Here is a 23,123-nt window from a genome sequence, read left to right as displayed (position 1 = left end):
AAGTCTGCTTCACTACACATACAGCTCCTGGTGGGCTGATGTGGGACAACTGTCCAAGCAATAACCCATCATGCTCACCCATAAAACACTGGCTCTCTCGAAACACACCCCATTCTCAGAGTACACTCTCTCCATGAAGACCGGTCAAATATCCAGCATGAAAACCTTTTGAACCTTTATTTATCCAGGTTAAGGTTTGCTGGACATGGATTCAGGATTCACACATTCATACAGTTAGACACATTCACACCTGTAAGTGCCTTGCTCAACTCAAGGCTAGTTGTTGAGGAAGGGAAATACATTAATCTTTTCCTTGCTTTCTCCAGGATATTCCCAGGATTTTCAGGGATTTGAAACTGGCAACCCTCCAGTCATAAGTCTGCTTCTCTAACCTTCAGGCTGCTGCCATCCTACAACTAAGACAGGCTTAACATTGTTCATGGATCCCAATCACTCCAATTTTCCCACAAGGATCATTAAAGATTCATGTTATCTTATCTTATCTTATCTTATCTTATCTTATCTTATCTTACTGAAAACCAAACTGCTGACTGATGTCATATGTCATTAATGCTTTTTAATGCTGTGCTTATCTTGCGCAAAGCAAAGAAGGTTTCATTCATGCATTCATTCACTCATTCAGGAAGAAATGGAAGAAATGGAAGGCGTGGAAGAAATGTCAGTCTGTCATCCAGAGATTTTATGTAACAGATTAAAACCTCAAAAGTCTGCTGACTCTGTCTGTGGCAGAACTAAATCCAGCCTCACAAGGCCAAGATCCAACTCTAAGAGGGGTGAAATGATGAAGTTAAATATTTCATGAGGGAAAAGCCACAGATATTTGTGCTATTCATTGCTCATTCTCATCTGCATATACAGGACTGGTCCCATGCCTCCCTTACATAATACAATAGAGGGAGATGCTTGCTAATTTTCACCAACTTACCCAAAAGAAATTCCCATTCAAATGATATATTGTGGTAAAGTTGGCATATGTAAAAAAAACCCACAAAAAAAAGATTTATGAAGGAACATTTTTTATTATGTGCCTTTACATCATATATTAAAGTTTGTACCTCACTTTTCAATATTCATTAAATAAAACATTGTCAAGTTATCCACTTTACACTGTGGTAGAAAAGCACTGTCAGTGTCACATGTTCATCACAAGAGGGCGCTCACTTAACATTCCTCATGTACGTTGCAGCTCCTACTGAAACTATCAATTTAAGGAACCAGTTTCATGTTTTGTGAGTGTTTTCTTTACATTCATTGAGCTGTGGCAACCTCCCACAGCTAAAAAAAATAAATAAATACATTACAATACATACCCCCATACAAAAATACCACCAGCAATTGCGATTACAGCACTACTGTCCATATATTATGATCGAAATATCCCAAATAACAGTCATTCTCAAACAGTTACGCCTACTGGATCTGCTCCTGGCCCAGAAGCAAACCTGGGTCTCAGAACAAAATTTCAAAGAAATCACTCAAAACACAGCTTGGTGAGAATAGTCCTCATCTAACATTTGGCCCAGACTGACTACTGTAAGTGTGCTGTCTTTCAGCCAGTATTGTTGGTCAGTGTACCTGTGACCACAGTGTTTATTCTAGCTGAGCTTTATTCTACCTGCAGCCATTCTGAGGACAAACTGGAGAATAACCACGATCAGCCCTGCAGCAACGGAATGGAACTTCAGTTCCACAGTTGTTCAAGGTTCAGGGAATCCCAATTCCTCTAGCTGGCAGTTAACCATAGACAATACACCAGATGATCCTATTTAAATTAATCAATATTCAATCTGGTCGTATAGATCTACTCTATAAAGCAGCGAGGCATGTTCAGGCTCTCATCAGCCTAGCCTCTGTGCCTAAATGTGTATTCCCCACGTTCACATTAATCCTCTCCATCATGTCCTTGTTTCTTCACTCCTCTCAGGATGCTGACATGTACCTCTTTGGGGTTATATTGTTTTTGTTTTCGCTGTCAGCGGGGTGATAGCCGTCGCTCAACGAGCGGTGAGTGAACTTCCGCTGAGAGGTGACTCGCCACGACTCTACGGCCTTCTCCAGGTCAGGTAGGATGTCTGGCACGACGCACTGTTCAGCGAGGAAGACCACCGGCTCCACGACAAACAGCAGGGCCCAACCCAAAGCCCCGAGCCAATAGGAGGAGCCGAGGAGGGAGAAGTCCTGCCGGATTTCTTCCCGGTGCTGGTAGGTGAAGAGAGACCAGCTGAGGAGGAAGAAGAAACCTGGAGACAGAAGAGGGGAAATGGTAGAAAAAAAAGTCTTAAAGGTCATCCACCGTGTGCCTGGAGCTATTGGGAAGAATTTGTATGGTAATGATTCTGTAATTCCAAGGAAAGGAGGAAGTCCATGTAAAAACAGTTGCTCTACAGGGTATATAGATTGAGTACATAAAACAATATCCCTAGGTGTGAATTTGACACTTACTGCATAGGTCAATAGGAGGTCAATAGAACTGAGGCCATTTGTGTTATTCTACAGCATGTCTTTTTCCACTCTACACACTACACACTTTATCCACTCTTACATAGTATAATACATTATTTTAATCTATTTTAATCTAATTAGCAAGGGTGGAAGTAACTAATTACATTTACTCATGTTACTGTAATTGAGTAGCTTTTTTGTGTACCTTTTTTTTGTGTGTAATTTTACTTTTATTTAAGTACATTTTTACTTAAGTATTGCACTTAGCTACATTTCACATCACATCCATTACAGAGCACAGATTTTGTGGCTCTCCATGAGCAACAGAAACATAAAATGAATCATAAATTGACAAATTGTGGAGCCATTCACAGTGAATGTTCGGTCAGCAAAGAAGAGAGAGAGAGAGAATCTGGCTTTACTTCGTCTGTGCACTTTATTTTGTAATTTCCAGATTCTCCAATTAAAAGAATTGAGATTGAACTCTGTCCTCTCGTCCATTTAGAATTGCATGGGAAAGATCACATGTAACAATGTTCTCTTTTGTAAAAAGTACCTCAATAACTTTTACTCTGAGAACATTTTAAATTAGCTACTTTTTACTTTTACTTAAGTCGATTTTTACACCAGTATTTCTACTTCAGTAAAATATCAGCAGCTCCTCAATAGTTCCTCTACTTGAGTAGGACATTCTAGTACTCTTTCCACCACTGCTAATTAGTTATGAAGTGACACAGAAAGACTGCGTGTGGCCCAAGCAAACTACTGATTCAGGCATTTGGGCACTGAGGAGGCTGTATCTGTTTACTGCACCTACCTGTACAGGCCATGGTGAGCAGCAGCAGGGTGGTGGGGTAGAGCGCCTGTCCTGCCATCAGGAGGGAGCGAGTGTTGGAGTAGGAGCGCACCGTCTCAGACGTCCAGCAGAGGGCAAACACCAGACACAGAGCGGCCGTGCTCACTGCCATGAGGAAGGAGAGGACCCCAAACACTCTCTCAGCCTCCAGGGCTGGAAGACAGAAACACACACAAAAGAGACAGACACATTTGATTATGTTTCATTTATAGTGTCAGATTTCAAGTTATTTTAGAGTTAGTCAGTGTGATGCAGTAAAACACCCTTGTAATTTGAGGCTATAACCCACTCCTTATGCTATAGATGCCCTCACAACATGTACAAGCTTGCCTACTTCATTCAAACACTAAGAGCAAAAGTGTTGATGTGAAAACTGTTTCAGTAGTTGTAATCTATATGGACCTAATGTCAGATAGACCTGTTCTGAGAGTGTGTTTAAACAACAAACAATGACTGACAAGGCTTTTTTATTGTCCTAACAGTGATAAGGCTAACAGATCTGGCTGACCTAGATAAGACCCTGCTTTAGTTGAGCAACATTCCAGCACATTCGCCTTAGGCCAAGTGTCAGAGCTTCTTCACCAGATACACAGCCACATACACACCTAAGAATGCAGATGTTTGCTACAGGAGCAAGCCCAAACCTGTTTACTACTACTGCAAGCCAGTGCTTTTCAAATTTCCCCTGAAATTAACTCACTCCACATATTCTGAGTTGGGGGGGGCGAAAAAAGAAAAAAAACTCCCTAAGGCTGATCTCAAGCGGAACCAAATGTCTTATCAACACTCTCAGCAGCACAGCAAAGACTTGTTTGTGCCTCATTAAATATACTGCCCCTCCTGATATGTTCAATGTAAACATACTTGTCATTCAATATGTTGTATGTCAATCAAACCTTGAGCTTAACCCAGCGTGACAGCTTCCAGCAAGTGACAAAATTTGATTTGTTGACTGCAGAGAGATGTTAGTGTGTAGCTGAACGCAGCTTGTTGCTCACCATTAAACACGATGCCGCCTATGTGATCCCCAGCCTGCTGATGTTCAGTGTTATTCCATTCTGTCCACAGTCCCCCGTCCCTCAGCCAGAACGGCGTCCACACGGCGTAACACACACACAGGCAGCCCGCCAGTCCCACACAGGACTGGGCAAACCTGAAGCGACCGATGGAGTCGCCCAGCTCCAGCACCTTCATGTTACTGCTGAGAGAGAGAGAGAGAGAGAGAGAGAGAGAGAGAGGCAGAGACAGTAGAGGAGAGAGGAGGAAATAGGTGTGTTAGAGTGCATTTAATTTGAGTAAGAACAGGTAAATCTACCATATTAACATGTCTCAACTGCCTTGTTATTTGTCATGTCATGTTTGTCATGTTGTATGCAAATCAGCTGAGGCAATATAGAAGCATAATCAAAGTACTGCCTTACCTTCTTTGTTGTTGATGAGGAAAAAACAGACAAAAGGAACAAAACTGTGAAGTTGTACTCTGAAGTGTGCGAACAAGAGCAAAGTGCAAAATCTCTGCCACGGGAGCAATGAGTCTTGACTGTACTGTACAAACACTAAACCAAGTTCAAACACCCCGACCGACACATTATGTCTGCTGCTTGTGCTGCTGGTGACCACAAGTCCTCACACGTACATAGCTCAGCCCCCTGCAGCTCGTCAGTATGACCCCACCCCGGCTGCAGTGGAAACTCCCCCACTCAGCGGTTAAGTTCCCCTAGAATACACCAGTGTGAGTCATAATCTCATGCTGTGAAGAAAGTGAAAGCAATTCCAACTAAGACAATGCCTTAAGGGCAATATTTGAGGAAGCAGAAGTCTGTGTGGCTGATATTGTACAAGGGGGAAGAAATCCAGGCTTGATGACATTTTATATTAAAGACAAAACGATTATGCAAACCATATAGAGTATATCAGGTCATCATGGAAGGGAAGTTAGAACCTATTATAACCCACCCGTTGTGTTTTACTGACTTGGTATATAAGCCTTGATATACACATTTGTTTATTCCACACACAGAAACTGTGTGGGGGGTGTCAGCGGGTCATTACTCATAGACAGACCAGTTAAGGAAATCCCACTGTAACTTTCACATTGGTCTACACACAGTGCATCCGCACACGATCTGTTTTCTCTTCGTCACTACCTCTGTTTTCTACCCACCACCCCCTTCCCTTTCCGTCCCTGCCATGGAACGACCTCTACAGCCCACCCAAAAACAAGCAAAAAAAACCACAATCAAATGTCGTCAAGACCTGCAAGTGCAGTATGATGCCATGTTAATAACAAAATACAGTAAATATCTCAATGCAACTCCAGCTGAAAGTATAAAACAAGGCCATCAATATCTATTTAAAATTGAATGGGAAGGGATATAGACATAATATTTAGTTATTTTATTTACAGGACCATTAACTTTACAGGAAGCAGAATACATTCTAATAACAATTAAAGTGCATATGAGACCAAAAAAATAAAGAAATACAAGTTAGACCGACAGACTTAAATCTTTTGAGAATAGAATGCAACTGCAATTTTGGTCTATTTTCATTTGGCATTCAGTTAGAACTCCAGTAATAAACATCAACTTTTCAATTTTGGCTTATAAAATATCAAGGCCGTCTCCCTTAACAACTTAGAATTAAGGCATCTAGATGTGGATAGAAATTCACTCTCCAATCACGAATCACTCTCTCTGTCCTTCCATCCTGGCCCTTGTTATTACCTTCCTCCTGCTCTCCTCTTTGGCCTTCTCTCAACTAATGTCTCCTCTGTACTCCTCTAAAAAAGGTATCAGATTTGAGCAACCTTGACTCAGGTGTAATCCACATGAGGCTTTTCCCCATAAACACAGGGAGTGAGAAGAATGCCAAAGTACTGCCTTTTGGGATTTGGCACCTATATCCCCGCCTATCCCTCCTAACCCTACTTTCTGGCTCTCTGCAGCAGGTCTTTGAATACATCAAGAATCTCTGGGTCCTCCCCAGCAGGCAGCTCCGGAGTGTTTTTCTCCAGCCAATCAGAGGTGCGGATCTGATGCCTAAGGGCACCAATCAGAGAGTCCAGGCTCTCTGTGGCCTTCGATGTCTGACAGTCCAGCAGCACATACTCCTCACTGGCCAGTGGGGTGGTGTCAGGAACGGGGCTGTCCTTCTCCTTCAGCTGGTCTGATGACTTGCTCTGGGGCGATGATGTTGAATTGACAATCACAGCGTTGTCTGAATCCACATCGTCCTCTTTCACTGATGTTTTGCTCTCTTCACTGGCTTCTTTGATAGGGTCTGAATCAGGGCTGGCATTTATCTCTTCAATTTCTTTCAAAGCCTCCCTGATTCGCTTCAAGCCTGAAATAACAAAAAAACATTGACTGAATAAATAGATATTATCTAATCAATACCTAGCTTAAGACAGGAAAAGCTGGAAATGAGTTGCAATAACAGAGCACTGACTAAAAACAAACAAAAACAGATATTAACTATTCAATACATAGTTTGAGACAGAGAGTAGGACAAGACCTGGGAGGAGACAGAATGTACAAACACTGATTACTGAATACTTTCAAATACTGAAACATACACAAATATGAAAACTGACACTACAAAGTTACAAAGAATATCTTCTCCACAGATCAATGCTTGTATGAACTGACCGAGCTGAAGGTGGTGCTGTTGGTCTGCGAAGACGAGGCGGAACCAGCCAGGTGTGGAGCAGGAGAAGGCCTGGCCGCAGATCAGCACCACCTTGTGCCTGAGGAAACACCTCCACAGAGACAACTCCTCCACAAACGACGACTCTCTGAGGTACTGCCAAGGCCGAGAGAGAGAGAGAGAGAGAGAGAGAGAGAGAGAGAGAGAGAGAGAGAGAGAGAGAGAGAGAGAGTCAGGAAAGGGCCAGGTGTACAGTATAGTCAGAGAGAATGAAATGACTCATATCTGCAGTCTGATGTTTGGATTATCTATGTGAAATCTATGTGAATCTATGTGTTATCTATGTGTGTCTAGTGAAACATCAGTCCCAACAGCTTAGGCTGAGCTTGATCCCGGTACCTTCCTGAAGTCAGCCCACACATAGAAGGCAGTAGGTCTGTGCAGGTAGGGGACACCCAGACTCTGCAGCTCTCCTGTCAGGCAGCTGTGAGCCGCTTTCAGCCTGCGTCTGTTTTCAGGCAAGAACTCCTCACTGACCCAGTCTGGAACACAAGAGTGTGTCGTGATAATCAGCTGCTTTAAGCCAAATATTATAAATCTTTGTGCAATATGATGTGCAACATAAGTACCTGCTGCGTTGACGTCATGTCGGAAGAAGCGGAAGGACAGGATAACATCTCGTTGCGTTCACGTGTTTGACTCGTTAAAAGGCTCACCGATTTAAAATCAACCATAAATGAACTACAGCAGATATTGCTCGCTTTTCTTAAGGCCAGCTGATTGTGTTAGTGTGAATTTAACTGATAATTTTGATTTATTTTACCTTGGATTGCCAAAATCGGTGGATTCGCTGACTTGTTTTCCATCTGTATTGGCAGACTGTTGAGATTTTGGAGCCTACAAAAAATTCCCACATCCTATTTCTAATTACCACTAGGAGGATGACATGAACATTGTCCCTATTTACGCTGAATCTGACATGACATGAACGCAGCATAAATACAGTGTGTTTGCACAATCACATATGTATACAGTATGTGTGTATGCGACTTAGATCCATACCTCTGTCCTGAAGCAGCTGTGCCACCTGGTGCTGGGTGGGCCCCGGGACGCCGTGGAAAGAGGCCAGCTGGTTCAAGGCCTCCACCAGGTCTCTGTTCTCAGTGTACAGAGTCCCAACTCTGATCCCCGCCATCGCAAAGTCCTAGAGAGGACAAGATAAAGTTAATGAGAGATAACAGGGAGGCCAGAGATTTAAAAAGCACAACCACAATCTCATACTCTTGTACAGTCCAGTCCAGTACAGAACGTACCTTGCTCACCCCCCACATCACGTGCGTTCTCTGTGGATCTGGCAAACTGAAATAAAAGCATATCATTGTTGAAGGGAGAGACTGACTTTATCCACAATGCTTATGAGTGAGGTTAATTTCATACAGTACCTGTCTATACTGAGGACGCTGTGAAAAGTGACCGATTCATCAAAGACCGTCAGCATGTACACCTCATCTACGATGGCATGGAGCTCATGTCTGAAGCAAAAAAACGGCGGAGAGAAAGATACTATAAATGTATACAGTATTCATATTTCTTGTTTTAATGGTGTTTAATGTTTATGAGAAAGATAATGCAAGGCGACAGTAAAATGGCTCCTTCAGTGTCCATCGTAAGAGAGCTTATGTAAAAGCACTGTGGTTTATGGTTACAATAGCCTAGTGCCTGCAAGGGTCTATGGAGGGAATTACTGTGGCAAGATCATTTAGAAAACAATAGATGATGCGGGGAGACTTCTTGGCGCATGGCTGCACTTTACAATATGTTGATGCTTAAGAGGGGTGATAAAACTCCATCAAGAGTGCTTGATATTCCACACACAGGACGGAGCTCTTGGCTGTAAAATATTAGAGTTCACGCAAGCTGTATGCCGTGCCTTGGCACGGAGCTACAGGACTGCGGACCTGGAGGATTAGAGTATTGGGCCGCCGCATGAGATAATAGCGGGGGAAACACACCTTTTGGCAAACTCCAAGAAGGCAATCATCTCCTTAGGGGTGTAGATCTCCGCCAGAGGGTTGTGGGGGTTCATCAGGATAACAGCTCGGATAATCAACCACTAAAGGGCAAACAGACAGTTTCTGAGTAAATAGGAAACAGCATATCTTCACATATCCACTTCCATGAGGAAAGAATCCATGACATTGACCTAGACTTGCCCCAGCACTGGCTGGAATGTTGCCATCCTTAAAATGAAGGAAGTACGATCCCTTGAGAGAAAGTGCTTTTGACAATGTGTATTCATGAGCTACCTCTCGCTTGGCCCTTCTCAGAGCTGCTTCCAGTTTGGCCACGGTGAGGTGGAAAGGTCGGCTGTCTTTGCCACTGGCCTATGAATGAAAAGTAACGAGAGGAAAAGGAAAAATACATCAGCACCCAACTGGACAGCTGTACACACACCCTACTGTGTAAGATCACACGACACACTTGGCTAAATGTAAACGTGCAATGTCCACAAGAACCCAAACGTATACAATCAATCAAAAATTGTACACACATTTTAAACGAGTATGTAATTACTGCAAGCAAGTCTGGTTCTGTACACCCACCTCGCAGTCCAGAGGAACGTGAAAGAGTTTTACATCACTATACAAGTGCAGATGCTCAGTGATAACGCCGTAGAATGGAGTAGGAATTAGAATGGCATCTACAACATTAAAAAAAACACATTAAATACAGTATATCTATAAATGTACACTATGACGATCAATATCATTCATCACCTTGCAAATTAGCACTGATGAATGACTCATTGTATAACGTATACACTGATACATGCTTAGTACAGGCTCATGACCTTTACATTGAGTCAATTACTGAGCTAACCAAATAAACATGGTATAAAATTAGGTCTTGTTTGGAGAGGCACTATATATTTAGTAATTTATTTGGACGCTTGAATCATTTTGAAAAAGTTTTCTTTTGTTCCAATTGTTATGCTACATCTTATCCCTAATATCTGTTATGGCTTCTGCATCCATTATGGCTTATGTGATGATCCATTTTTTGATACAAAATGGTAGAAAAACACAACACAACACACAAAATAAAAGGGCTGGGTCAGACTTCCAATGTCTCTGTAGACACATTTGTATTCATACAGTATAGATATGGATCTACTGTATGTGTGTGAGAATGTGTTTGTGAGCCTACCTTCAGGGTCACAAATTACTGCAGCGATAGATGAGAAGAGGGAACCGCAGCCATTCATCACCACAACCTGAACAAATACACACATCCTCAGTATTATGAAAGACCCAATTAAGGAACAGGACAAGGCCTAATAAATATTCCACAAATGCATCCACAGACATTTATTCTATTTGCAAATTAAGTTACAGTCCCTAAAAATACCATGGTAGTAATTTTTTGTATCGTTTGGCATTTTTACAGTCATTAATTGAGTTAATAAAAGACAATTAATTGACTTCTAGGAGTCCACTGGTTTCATTTCTAAGAATGAATTGCTATAGTCCAGCATGTCTTCTGTAACAGCGGTGTAAAGCAGTAAAAAGCCTTCTGTGTTAGTGGTAACAGCATTTCCTGAACATTTGCATTAAACACGGCATGAGAACCTTGAACCTACACAAAACTCAGAAATCCAAACTGACTGGTTATCCAAACAGAAATGAAAAAAAAATGCAATGAAACAACCATATATTCCATCAATGTTCAGCAGTAGTTTCTATTTTTGTTTTCAATGAGCTATATCTCTGAAATTCAATGGATTTAAATGATTTTGACTATGCCCGATGATTAATTTTGAATGATTTTCTATGCCCAAGGTGTCCAGATTACTGAAGTTTCATTCTAGCATTAAAAGCAAAAAGCTTTACTCACGTTGTCAGCTTTCAGCGGGCTCGGAGAACCACAGTAGTGAGACAGGAACCTTGCAACCTCATTTCTCAGACTAAAAGAGAGCAAGAGGAAAAGGTTTAAAGTTACTGAATGTTTGTTCTGAATGCTCGTTTAAATTTAGCTTTTTAACATTTTTCTCATTCAACATCGAAAAAAAAGTAAAAAATGTCTTTCATCTCTTACAATCTGTGTCCCTTCCAGTCTGGATACTGCAACAAGGATGGGTCAATATGCAGCATGTCAGGCTGGGTCAGCTGTGGCAGAGAGGATAAAAAATACATGTGTAAATGCAATAAAAATTCTCATTATTAAATTAAAATCAAAAAAATTAAAAATTAAAAGCATTATCTACAGTATTACATCATTATGACCAGCATCTGTCCATATTGTTCCTCTTACCCGCTTGTGGAGAAGATCGTAGCATAGTTTGTTCTCACTGGTACCCATGTTGATGATACCCTGGGAATGAGAAAAAGGAGGGGACCTCATAAATAATCACATCAGTGTCATTATATCACACAGCCCAACACACAGCAGGTCTATCTGACAGTTCCACGTCTTATTCCCTCCATCACACACTCACATCTGGGTTGTCTGTGTCATGGTGTTTGTCTGCTTGATACCGAGCGAAGCCCTCCTGGAGGATGCCTTGATGCTGTCGGAGGCTGTTACCGCGGTTGGACAGGTACGCGCTGCGGCCGGGCGTCTCTGCTCCCCTCAGCGTCGCCAAAACATTCTGAGACGCTTTGCAGGCCTTGACAGACGTAGGCGGTGTTGACTTGGGTGTCTCTGCAGCGGAAGGAGCCTGTGCGGCCGGAGCTTCGGGAGGTGGCTGGGATGAAGACGACGAGGCAGACGGGGCATTTGTGGTCATTAGTGAAGCCGACAGATGAGCTAGGGGTGAGACAGAGGGGTCGTTAGGAGTTGCTGCACCCTGTCTGACAGCAGCCAGGGCCCCGGTGAGCATGCTGAGCAGACGGAGCTCATGCTGGCGCTCCTGTTCTGCCCTCCTCTCCTCCCGCAGCTCCCTCCGCTCCTCCGCCTCCACTTCCCTATCCAGCCGCGCCTCCTCCAGGGAGAGGAGGCGCTCCTCGGCCGACTGCTGCCAGCTGAGGAAGCTGGCAAGGGCTTTATCCAGGCTCCCCTGGCTGCCGCATCTAGCGCCCCCGTAGGCCCAGGACACTTTGCCAGCCCGGCGACGCTTCCTCTGCCTCACAGCAGTCGGGGGACGAGCGCCCTCCTTACTGGGATGGTCAGCTGTATCCTGCTGCACAGGAACACCGGAAGCAGCTGTGGTGGAGCCAGCCATGGTCAGGTCACTGAAACCTGGGGATGTGGAAAAGACAGGAAAGAGGAGTTGGCAACTATCTATCGCTATCTAATCTAGAAAACATGCACTGATTGAGTGATTTAGCAAAGTGATTTAGATTGACAACCTGAAGGGGAGATTCTCGCATTTGCTGAGCTCTCTCCTCGACCCAGTGCGTCCTCTGGTCCCAGCAGAGACTGCCCATCAGTTTCCTGGTCATCTCCAGATCCATAGTACATCTCGGGGGGTGCACCTGAGTTCAGCATGCCGTCCTCCACATCCTCACATTTTATATCCAGCGGGTCTCCGGTTCTTGGAGGATGACCGAACAGAAACCCCCCTGAGGAAGCAGGTCCAAAAGTGCCTGGTGGTGGCACCCCTGGCAGGTATGAGTCTGGGCCACCTGGGCTCTGAAACACCTGTTGGGCTATGACAGCTCCGCCCAAAGAGGAGTAGGTGATAGCCGGCCGGTTCGCCAAGACCCTGTCCATCACATCATAGAACTTCCAGGACCTCATCTTGTGGTTGTCCTTAATGCGGCGGTACTCCAGCTTCATCTTTTTGATCTTCTCCCTGCACTGGTCACCGGTGCGGTAGATGCCCTTATCGCGCAGGATGTGGGCTATGCGGTCAAACACGCGCTGGTTGCGCAACGAGCTCTCCAGCTCGATCTGGACCGACTCGTCAGACCACAGCTGGAGCAGCTCCACTATCTCCGGGTCGGTCCAGTTGCTGCCTCGCTCGTGCCTCCTGCCGCGAAAGTCCATTCTCTAAGTTACAGCACGTATTCTGCGAGAAAGGAAGAGGCGGTAGAAATATAAAACGTGCAATTCATCCCTGTAATCCAACTTCAGGCACACATGAAGCGCTGGTGTCTGTGCATGAATACGTGCTTAGAGAGGATGCATTGTTTCTTCCAATACTCAATTTCCATGTCGAGTTTATGTTGAGACTATTCATAAAACACAGCCAAATTGTATGCATGCTATTCTGTCCACATGTGTTTCCCCTCTCACCTTAAGTCAAAAGTGAAGGTCTTCGGAGGGAGATTGTTGTGGAGCTGTCACTCAACCGTGACATCCACGCAGGGAGACACATATCACGGCTGTTTAACCCGGTTTGGACTGGTTTGGAATGACAAAGCCTTGTTTAGCGGGTGCTAAAATATGCTGCTCATTATTTACGCCAATTTGTCATAACTTGATGAAATGGGGAATAGGCGAGTAAAAAAAATCTACATCCGGGTTGACGGCACATGCGTGCTGTCCTTATTCCGGGATAACTTTGGTCCGTGTTAACGGGAGAGCTGAAAGCGGGCTGGATTTTACTTATACCAGGCTGTCACGGGGTAGACACAACCATGCGAGTCAGACTGAGAGCTTTGCATTATGGCCCCCCCTACCGTCCGGTGTGAGGAGTTTATGTACTCGTGCATGTACAGTAAATGCCCAGTAGATGGCGATCACACACAGCTGTGCAAATGACCCATTTTAAAGCAGGATGCGTGTTTTCAATGCATGTGTAGCCCGGGACTTTAATTTGCTTTTTTGCCTTGGACCAGTTAAACGTTAAATAAAAGGCTGAATTAACTATGACAGTGGCTGATCACAAGGCAAACAACCACTAATATAAATAAAAAACAATTGTGTTTTCAGAAATGCATTAATTGAGGCGTGTGATGTTATTACTTGGATACACACTATGAATTTATAAAGATTTATAGCATGCATGTCAGTTAAAAGGTGGGTAAACTCTTCAGCGTGTATAAAAGGGTGGGTAAACATGACTTTAGGTGAGTTTGCCCCGCACTACATCCCTGCTTTGGACCAATTGAAAAAAAGCGGTGCCCCGCCCCCCTAGGCGACTGCAGTGAAACAAATCAAGCGCGCACAATAATCCAGTCGGTAACCGTGACGTATTTCCTGGAGAATAGGATTTGTGGCAGTTTTGTTGTCATCCCCTCCAGTGCTCCAGCGTTGTATTGGCATGCATTGAACATTAATGCACTTTCTTCCCCAATGTTTTACAGTTGTACTTTGCGTTTGTACGTTAACACCAGCACAGTCAGCAAACCGGCAATGTGAATGAGTCCCGGAGCTGAAACCGTTAAAAAAATAAGTGGACCCGACGGGGAAGTTAGCAAAAAATATAACCATGGTGATGGCAAGTAGTTGGCGGATGATAATCAGATCGGGATAGTTGAATTCGACATTGGTGGAAGAAGATGAGTGGGTGCGGAGAGCATTTTTTATTCATCTTTACACAGTTGCTTCAAGTAGAGGGGGTTTAGAGCCAGGTTAGGGGTAAAGTTGAGAGCCGAGCCGCAGGAGAAGGGGAGTCCCCGCCCGGAGAGATAAGAAGAGGATGAGGCATGACGTCTTGGTCCTTCTTGGCATCTGACGACGGTATGGTTGACAACTGGTTGCTTCCTTTATTTTTTTTTATTTTTTTTTAACCAAAGCTATGAGTTTATTCTGTTTTAAGTAGGGAGCGGAGCCTTAGCAGAGTGGGAGGGAACAATGAGCAAGAACAAAAAAAGCATGAAGGCTATTGTAGTATAAAGTCTCTGACAGCGCAATACAGCGACAGCCCTCACTACTCTTTCCAGTTTGGTAATTTGGATCATTCCCCAGTCTGGATAACCGGCTTCCTCACTCCAGTTTAGATTAATCGTGTTTCGTGAGTGGAGGTATGTCTCAGCCAGATAACTGACCAGCCTTCATCTGCAGCGCTTGATCCTCTCTGAAGTTTATTGTGGGTAAGATCATAACAGCATGCTTGTTGTTATTGTTTAATTTACAGTGTTGTCATCTGCAGCATGACACACCTGACGTTGTAAATGCAGGTTTATTTTTGTTCTTCTGCTCTCTTCTCTCTCTCTCTCTCTCTTTCTCTCTCTCTCCCTGCATTTCCTCTCCTCTTACTATTTTCACTCTCAAGCCTTAATAAGCTAAACTGATAGCAAGCACTTTTCTCTATGTAATAAGGGAATTGCAGATATACATTTGAATTAGGCCTGCTTTGTAGGCAAGATAACAATTTAATTGAGTTGTTTAGGCCTGCGCACTATTTCTCTTTACACTGGCATTAGATCAGTAGCCTAGTTAGAGAAAAACACAGTGTTGTCTTAGAAACAACAAAAGGAGTCAGGTTTTGCTGGGAAATTAAACTTTTAGTGACCGAATTAATCTGTCCTCTTGTTATTGCTCATGTTTTATATCTCTTGTGTTAGGCTGATTGGGATCTCAGCAGGGGGAGCAGGGAAGTCAAGGTCACTGAATATTGAGGCAAACAGCAGGCTGCAAGCTTTTGGGCTGGGCTTCACTACCTCCTCGATAGGATTACAGTATTTCACCACCTCAAAGATTGACTTACAAAGCAAATCTTTCGTCTCTCTCTTTGTTCGCCCTATAGCTTGCCTAGAGGCCACTTCAGGCACCAAAGCAGTGTTAAGAGGTGGTTCTACGTCTATGTCTATGTCTTTATTACTAGAAGAAGTTGGACTGAGTTGTTCAATGAAGATGTTCAGTGAATGCACACTCTGCCCTCGACACTACATTTCCTACTGGTTTACTAGTACCGGTGATGCATCAGCCATGAACTCTCAGCAGCAAGCCGTTTTAAAAGTAGCATTGTCATAAAACAGGAATGCAATGGGGCAGGAAGAGAAACTGTCAACAGTGGAAGTCATCTATAAACTAGGGCAGGGGGTGCTGTGTGGATGAGGGGAAGGTTGACTCGGGGAACGGCGCCAAGATCCAGGTGGCCGCTAGAATTGGGGTGAAGCAGTGCATGGCACATTACTTATGGAATTGATTCTTTCTCCTCGACACATCGCTCCTGCCCCGGACAATGGTTTATCAGGCTCTTCCTTCCCTGCAGCCCGTAGACAGTGTGAGCTAAGATAGATCAGGCTTTACTGGGACTCAGTCGTGACACTCTCACTGACTTCACAGCGTGCCTCAGACGATGTCGATACAGCTCGCTACCAGCTGTGTACTGCTGTCCTGTCTGTGCGCGCAACATGCCTGTGCAACTCCTCTGTTTTTCCAATCATTCCTTTCACTCGGAGCAATTTGGTCTCTCGGGAGAAGATGCTTGGCTGTCTGTGCGGCTTCACTTTTGCTGCAGCTCTCTCCCGTGCCTTGGTTTTCTATGAGAGGGCGGCCCAGTGCACTTGGTGGGTGTTGATTTGGCCGATAGGCAGTCTGAAATAGAACTTCAATGCCACATACAGTATACCAAGGCTTTCTGTGCTCATCACTACCAACTGAAATAGCCTTTTCATCCTCATCAAGACCTAGATCTGTTATTCTACTCTGTCACGTGTTTGTCAAGTCTCTCCAGAGCGATATTAATCCAGGGGAAGTTGACTGATTGCACATGCTCTTTTTCCAATGCTTCACATTCGTACAGTTACACACATTCACACGACTCTAGTCTTCTACTGCTGGCCACAAAGCAGCTGCACTGGAGCAGCTGGGGGTCAAATGTTTTCCAGGTCACACGCATTTTCCAGATGGGCTTGAGATTCGAAATGGCGACCTCTTCTTGTCTCACGCCCACTCCTTTAGCCTCAAGTCTCAGCTACCACTGTTTTACAAGATCTAGACATACTTTGTGTAATAATCAGCCCTTAGCAGTCTGATTGATAACAGATCTTGAAAGGTCAGCATCTTTTATAGCTGCTGATCTGTAGAATTACCCACAGTGCAGTGGCTGTTGCCCAAGTGCTTTATGATGATATTAAAACAATGATGAATACTTCTGTTGTTGCACTGCTCTCCATTGGTCCAATTACCTCCATCTCCTCCACTGCTCAGTAAAACTGAATAGGAGGGGGTGTCACAGGACAGGAGTGGCTCTGAGGTTAGTTGCACAGCACAGTCTTCTTCTGTTGGCCACTGAGCAGCTACTGGGGGTCAAGTGCCTTCCTCAAGGGAGCCTCAGCTGTGGTTGACGAAGCAGAGGAGGAGAGCATTTCTCATTAAGAATTTTCAAGGCAGACTGTTTTCCAGAACAGGAACCTTTTGATCTAAATTTCTTGCTATCCTTATCATGTTGAGTTGTTGAACCGCACTTGGAGGTCTGTCAATAGCTTGAAACAGAAGGTGCTGAATTACTCATTATTGGCAGCCATGTAGCCTAATTTTAGCATTCCACCGGTCATTTACGCACCCCTCGATTTCCAAGGAGTCTCTCTTACCTGAGTTTGGTAATGAGCTTATGCAACTTATTTTCTATTTTCATTGTAGTTTAGATTTCAGTGAGTCTAAAGTTCTCCTGTGATTTGAAGGTTGGAGCTTCATGTCAGTTTTGGGCTTTGATGTATATTGTAAGAGTAACCAGCCTCTTGTTAACTCCTCTCCAGGCCGTGTTTTGAGGGGAGGTGTTTTTTTTTGTTGTATTATTATGTGCTCGTTATTTTCCGCAATGCTGTACGGTTGAACGATCTCTGTCTCCCCCTGTCTCTCTCTCTCTCTCTCTCTCTCTCTCTCTCTCTCTCTCTCTCTCTCTCTCTCTCTCTTTTTCTCACTCACTCTTTCAGTGACTGTCTCCTAGCCCTCTCAGTGACAGCCAGACCCCCTGCTCCTGTTTTTGTGACTCCGGCATAGCATCTAATGAGCTCACAAGAATTGCTCCACAGGAAGAGTGACAGCCCCTGGTCATGTTTCCACCATCTCTCCTGCTGTGCTCGAATCACACCCACTCCTAAATGTATCTGTGAAACCGCAGATGCATTCAGTGTTCTTCTCCTCTTTCTAAGTTGAATAGGCCTAACTGCCCTGAAGCAGGGGGTGATTTTTAAGGTGAATGAAGGGCAGTGTGTCGTCTGTCTTGGTAAAAGTTGCTTGACTCTTGTGGACCGATTTTAGAGAAAAAGTGAGGCAAAAACAACACTTTACCTGCCCACCAACTACCTTGTTAGATTTGAACAAATCGCTCACTGCCCGTAGGCATCCTCCCAATTAGAGTTACTAGGACTTTTTTCCTAGTCCCTGAAAAATGGTCAGATATTTGACAGGACCCACCTCCCCAGACTGTGGGGGAAATCAATAGTGTTGCTGCACACATGAAAAATCATGAAATGTAAAAGAGATATTTTTGCAGTGTGTTGAGTTTAACGTAGTTCGAGCATGCAGTACTAAGACATACTTGGACAGCGACACGGCATCATCTTCCTAAGCGGCCCCTAGTGGGACTGTATTGTCTGTGCCTCCATGGTTTGTCTGATCCATGACTGTGAAGTCTATCTATGGCACCAGTACAGTGGTCTCAGGGGGACAAAAAGACTTCACTACTCTGCTTTAGGATACTGCCACCTCTGCAGAAATCACAACTGCATAATAAGGATTTAGCGATACAGTCAGCTAACCCTTTGTTTTGATACGCAATACTGGGTTCACAGTTGGATCTTAGCACAATATTTTGAGCAAAATCCAAATAAGCACAATTATTTTTTTTATTTCTGAGGGAAAACAAAAGCAACAGTGCAAACCATAAACAGAGTGATGACAGGTTTCTGTAAGCTTAATTTAAAACTTTTTATTCCAGTTCAACAAAATTCAACAGCAATTTCATCTCCAAATAAGCCTGAAGAGTAGAAAACAAAGAAAGTATAAATCTGTGCATCCAGGGAAATTTCTTACTAGACAATTAGGCAAAGAGAACAGCTAAGTTTTCAAGACCTCTGTAACCATATTTAAGCCACTGCAGTTTTACATTGTGATGTTGTTGTACAGAGTGCAGCATGTTGCTAGTGTTAACTGAATCAAGGCTGTCTTGTTGCTGTTTTCTTCCTTAACAGGAAACCCAGAATGCTGCCACAAAGCAGACTTAAAACCTGACGGAGCGTCCTCAATTTCAGTTTTGCCTGAGTTCATCTTGTCCTTTACATCTACGCAATAGTGAGTTCAGCTGGGCTCACCAGAAGTGTGATGACCCAAGCTAAAACGAGCTAGCCGTGCGCTCTCTACTGTTCAAGCAATACAAAAGGGGAAAAGACCATTCTGAATGTCATTCCTTAAATATTAGACCGCAGCTGCTGACATCACAAACATTTTATTATTTTATTATTTTAACTCCAGCATGCATATCATCAGATTTTTGTAGTGTGAAATTTCGCGTCAGACTTTTGTTACATCCCTATGAATCTATGAATGTCTAGACAATAGATCAGAACATCAAAGAGAAATTATTCATAAAAAGAGCTTACCAACAAAAAAAAAACCAAATCACATCTGAGCTCTGCAGAATGAAATTTGTTCAGTTCAAAAAGGCTTAGATTGGACATTTAGTTCTTATTTCTTTTCACATCAGTTCATTGTGTTGCAGGGATTGTCTCACTCTGAAAAACCAACATGATGCCACGGTGGTGGGATTAGCAGTATTACTGAAGCAATAGTGGACAAGCATTCATACCTACATAGCCCCCCTCCTCTTCATCTTTCTTAGGATGAACTGATGTACTTTGCAGATTCCCACACCCTATCATCTTTCTTCCTACTCACTGTCAGCTAACTTCCCGCAAAGCTTTCCCTTTTCCATGAGACTTACCAGCTCCTGCACCTACAGAATTCTCTTCAAACGATGTTCCTGTTTATTACATTTTATATATTTGTTAGTATTTAAATATTACTACTTTTTGTACCATTTCTTAATTTCTTACTTTTTTATGTAATACATATGTAGTTAAATTAATCAGATATTCAAAATATTCTAAACTTAAGAGCAAAGTTTTAGTGAAAATTTTAACATTCTCTCCCTCAGAAACCTGAGCTTCTCCAGCTACCAGAGCTAGAAGAAGGCTAACCCTTTAGGAATAGCTGGATCCCGGAACATGTCCTGTATCGCAGCAATACACCTAGGCTATATCATTCCCATTCCAAAGTCTGAAATAGATGAGGGAGGACTGGCAAATCATTCTGTCTTTAACACAGCACTTGTCTGTCTTGATCTAATATTCATGCTTTCCACATTTCTGAACAGATAGACTTTCTTTGTCAGAGTTTGACAGTAGAGAGTCAGCTGAGTGTGAGACACGATACGGTCTGTGGGTATGCTGTTTTCTCCGTGCTGTTTTGGGCTTGTTGTCTGAACAGCGTCCACATGAGGTAATTCAGAACCAAGAGTGACCCAATTAAGAGGGCCATGTTTGTGTTTATAACTGGGTCTGTCATCTCTTCTCTAGGCCACTGTTCTACTTTGCTGCTGTAAGGTAGAGCGGCTGCGCTCTGCCTCGGAAGCAGTGACAGACGGACGGACGGACAGACTGCTCCGTGCCCTGCTCTCCTTTTCATGGATGCCAGGGTGGCCCTGCTGCAGTTATGGACAGTGCTTGTCCTCCTGTCGGCAGCATTGAAGTGGACTGATTCTGCGGAGGTCTACACCAACACTTGGGCCGTCCAGATCAAGGGGGGGCCGGAGGAGGCTGACCGCATTGCCAGGAAACATGGCTTCATCAACCACGGCAATGTAAGTTTTGTGTGTGTGTTTGTGTGTGTGTGTGTGTGTGTGTGCACCAGTGTGTACAAACTAAAACTGTGCCTCACACACCTTAACTATGTATGTCACTCTGTGTGAGACTGTATCCATGCATCTGTGGGTTTCAGCCGAACATCAGTTTAAAACAGTTTTACATCAAGGCTGAGCTTTAAAATGCCTGACACGACACCTCCAGGCCATCCAGTGTGTGCAGCAGATTGCAAAAGTATCGCTTCCTCCAGTGGCTGTGGCTTAATTGGGACGCACTCTCCAACACACACACACTGGCAGACTCATGGGCAATCGAGAGGGACGGCTGACAGTTGTGTTTACTGAGTTGTATTAGAAGTAGACAGGGATAACAAGACTGTTATTTTGAGGTCTAGGGGAATGTTGCCCTATATAATTGGGGTGTGGAAGGTTTAATTTTACTGCTCCTGCGGCTTTACTCTGTGTTTTTTTGAGATAGCCAAGTTTTTTTAATTAATTGAGCTGTTGTCTTTCTCGGTTTGCAGATGAGGTAAGAAAAACAATTGTCAGAGGAGAGAACGGATGGTGGAGGGAGAGTGGAGAAGTGACTCATTGTTTTTTCAGTGGTGTGTTAGGGTCTTGAATATCAACATGCTTCCGAGGCTAAGCTTTTCCATATTTGCACTCAGCAGTTGACAGTGAGTCGCTATTTGGTCCCCGCTCCCCCTATTGCTCCACTTGAGACTTCACTCCATTTGTATGCGTCTTTGTGTAGCTGGCACACACCAGTGAACAGCCTTCTGGATTACTTCTTAGGAATATGCGTTGGAGGTTCTGCATATTCCCACCCCACCTCTCCCCGCCTCAAAAGAAAAAAGAGGATTTTCTAAAACAGAGGTTTGCGAAATTAATTCAGGCTTATCTCTGCTTTCTTTATTTCGTCGAGGATAGAGCTTTGTCTTGAGTGCAGAGCCAGATGTTGTTAGTCTTCCTGCATCATGGTGGAGCTGAACAGCTGTCATGTAGGCCTAGGCCGATCTGGGAGAGCTTAGACGTGTGTCATTATTAAACGGTCTTTATTGTACACCCTATCACATTAAGTTGTCTCCATATGACTAATATTGAGCTTGTCCAAGTGACTTAAATTCTGCTGTAATGTGGAGTTCATTGGGTATTGATCTGGCAGGTTGCAGTTGTTTTAACAGTCTAAAACTATTGTGCTGCGGAGAGAGAGAAAGCTCACATTAGGAGAAATGGCCTCTAACAGACCTTTATTCTTAATTGCTTCTGTGAATTCTAGACGCAGAATCAATTTTTAGTCTTATTGAATTGGGTAAAATGAAGTGTTCAATATTCTGCTCAGAGACCACACATACAATCATACATATTCTAGACAATTACCCAGACCCGCAATTCTATGGAGCCAAGAAAAATCACTCTTCCTCTAAGTTAGGCAATTCTTCTTTCTCTCTTAGTCTCCTGTGTTTGATCACTTTCAAACTCTGTCTCCCAAACTTTCTCTCTCTCTCTTTCTCCTCTCTCTCTCTGTCTCTCGCTCTCCCATTCCACCCAGTTGCAAAGACATCTCCAGCCTCCATTCTATTCTGGATTAATGAGGAAGCGTACGGTAGTGTTATTTATTTTTTTTCTCCTCTTCTCTTCATTACTCGTTTCATCTGAGGAGTCGAGCTGGAAGCAGCCACAGGACCGAGTCCTCCAAGACAGCTGTCTGTCACTGATGAATGTCTGATGCCATATGGCAGCCTGTCGTTTTGGAGTGCGTGACGTTAAACCGCTCGGGTCCCAGGGTGTGAAGGAGGGGGTGCGGCCCCATTTCACAGAGCGGGCCCTTATTACTCACCCGCACAAACCCCAACCAGCCCACCTCCTGTTTCTTTGGTTCCAGGTTGCGCAACACCACAGCACGCAAAATGTCTCTTCTGAAATCCTGTGATGGAGCTGCTATATGCTGTTTTGATGTGAGGGGCTGTTTTTTGGGGGGGGGTTTTTGAGAGAGACGTCTGCACAGGTTTGGAGGGGGAAAGTTGGATAACAAAAGGGTTGGAGAGAGGGTAAAAAGAACTGAGATAATTATCAGCTTCCCATTGAAAAATAAGAAAGGGAGCGGAACTGAGAGGAGGAGTGATAGCGGGAGGAGTAGGACAGTCTGACAAGAGAAAAAGAGTGGGAGAGAATGGAGTATGGTATAAAGGGCTGAAAAGCACGAGTATGAGACGGGAAGAACGTCGGGTGAAATTTAGTATTAGCCGTAGTCTGGGATGAGATTATGTGGGCGTAAATCTTCAGTCATTGTCTCAGAGGCATCAAAATAACAAGCCGTGTTTTAGTCTCCCTGTCCCTGAGTAGGTGCTAGGAGAGAGAGATAATCTATAGGCCATGTGCTGTGTGACAGTACAGTGTGGGTTATGTGAGGGGATGGGTTAGGTAAGGCTCTATCCTGGGGCTGAGACGAGAAACGGC

The 23,123-nt window shown here is 43.9% G+C and overlaps 3 protein-coding genes across 5 annotated transcripts in view; 1 reads left to right on the top strand and 2 right to left on the bottom strand.

Moving 5' to 3' along the window:
• Window positions 1-1,020: 1,020 nt before the first annotated feature.
• On the bottom strand, window positions 1,021-4,894 carry LOC139928237 (uncharacterized). 2 transcript variants are annotated; one of them, XM_071920737.2, is made up of 4 exons: window positions 4,741-4,894; window positions 4,318-4,520; window positions 3,281-3,472; window positions 1,021-2,261 (listed from the first exon to the last, which is right to left on the bottom strand). In XM_071920737.2, the coding sequence occupies exons 2-4, from the start codon at window positions 4,511-4,513 to the stop codon at window positions 1,942-1,944; spliced, it is 708 nt and encodes a 235-aa protein (XP_071776838.1). In that variant the 5' UTR covers window positions 4,514-4,520; window positions 4,741-4,894; the 3' UTR covers window positions 1,021-1,941. The 2 variants fall into 2 exon arrangements, with proteins under 2 accessions (XP_071776838.1, XP_071776920.1); XM_071920819.2 differs by having other exon boundaries at window positions 4,318-4,517.
• An 807-nt stretch (window positions 4,895-5,701) lies between these two features.
• Window positions 5,702-13,452, bottom strand: accs (1-aminocyclopropane-1-carboxylate synthase homolog (Arabidopsis)(non-functional)). Its single transcript, XM_071916486.2, has 16 exons — window positions 13,205-13,452; window positions 12,316-12,977; window positions 11,463-12,205; window positions 11,279-11,338; window positions 11,063-11,133; window positions 10,862-10,931; window positions 10,175-10,241; window positions 9,571-9,668; window positions 9,274-9,351; window positions 8,980-9,080; window positions 8,410-8,499; window positions 8,281-8,326; window positions 8,030-8,171; window positions 7,367-7,509; window positions 6,970-7,123; window positions 5,702-6,664 (listed from the first exon to the last, which is right to left on the bottom strand). Exons 2-16 carry the CDS (start codon window positions 12,953-12,955, stop codon window positions 6,246-6,248), a joined length of 2,922 nt encoding a protein of 973 aa, XP_071772587.1. The 5' UTR covers window positions 12,956-12,977; window positions 13,205-13,452; the 3' UTR covers window positions 5,702-6,245.
• Window positions 13,453-14,223: 771 nt separating this feature from the next.
• Window positions 14,224-23,123, top strand: part of furinb (furin (paired basic amino acid cleaving enzyme) b) — a 63,279-nt gene continuing 54,379 nt past the window's right edge. For both annotated transcript variants that reach the window (XM_071914668.2, XM_078283067.1), the window contains exons 1-2: window positions 14,224-14,593; window positions 20,380-20,663. In XM_071914668.2, the coding sequence (XP_071770769.1) occupies window positions 20,487-20,663 (177 nt within the window). In that variant the 5' untranslated portion in view covers window positions 14,224-14,593; window positions 20,380-20,486. The remainder of the gene's footprint in view (window positions 14,594-20,379; window positions 20,664-23,123) is intronic.

This window comes from Centroberyx gerrardi, chromosome 4, assembly GCF_048128805.1.
Source record: "Centroberyx gerrardi isolate f3 chromosome 4, fCenGer3.hap1.cur.20231027, whole genome shotgun sequence".
Classification (NCBI taxonomy): Eukaryota; Metazoa; Chordata; class Actinopteri; order Beryciformes; family Berycidae; genus Centroberyx; species Centroberyx gerrardi.
This window is presented reverse-complemented; position numbering and strand designations above follow the sequence as displayed.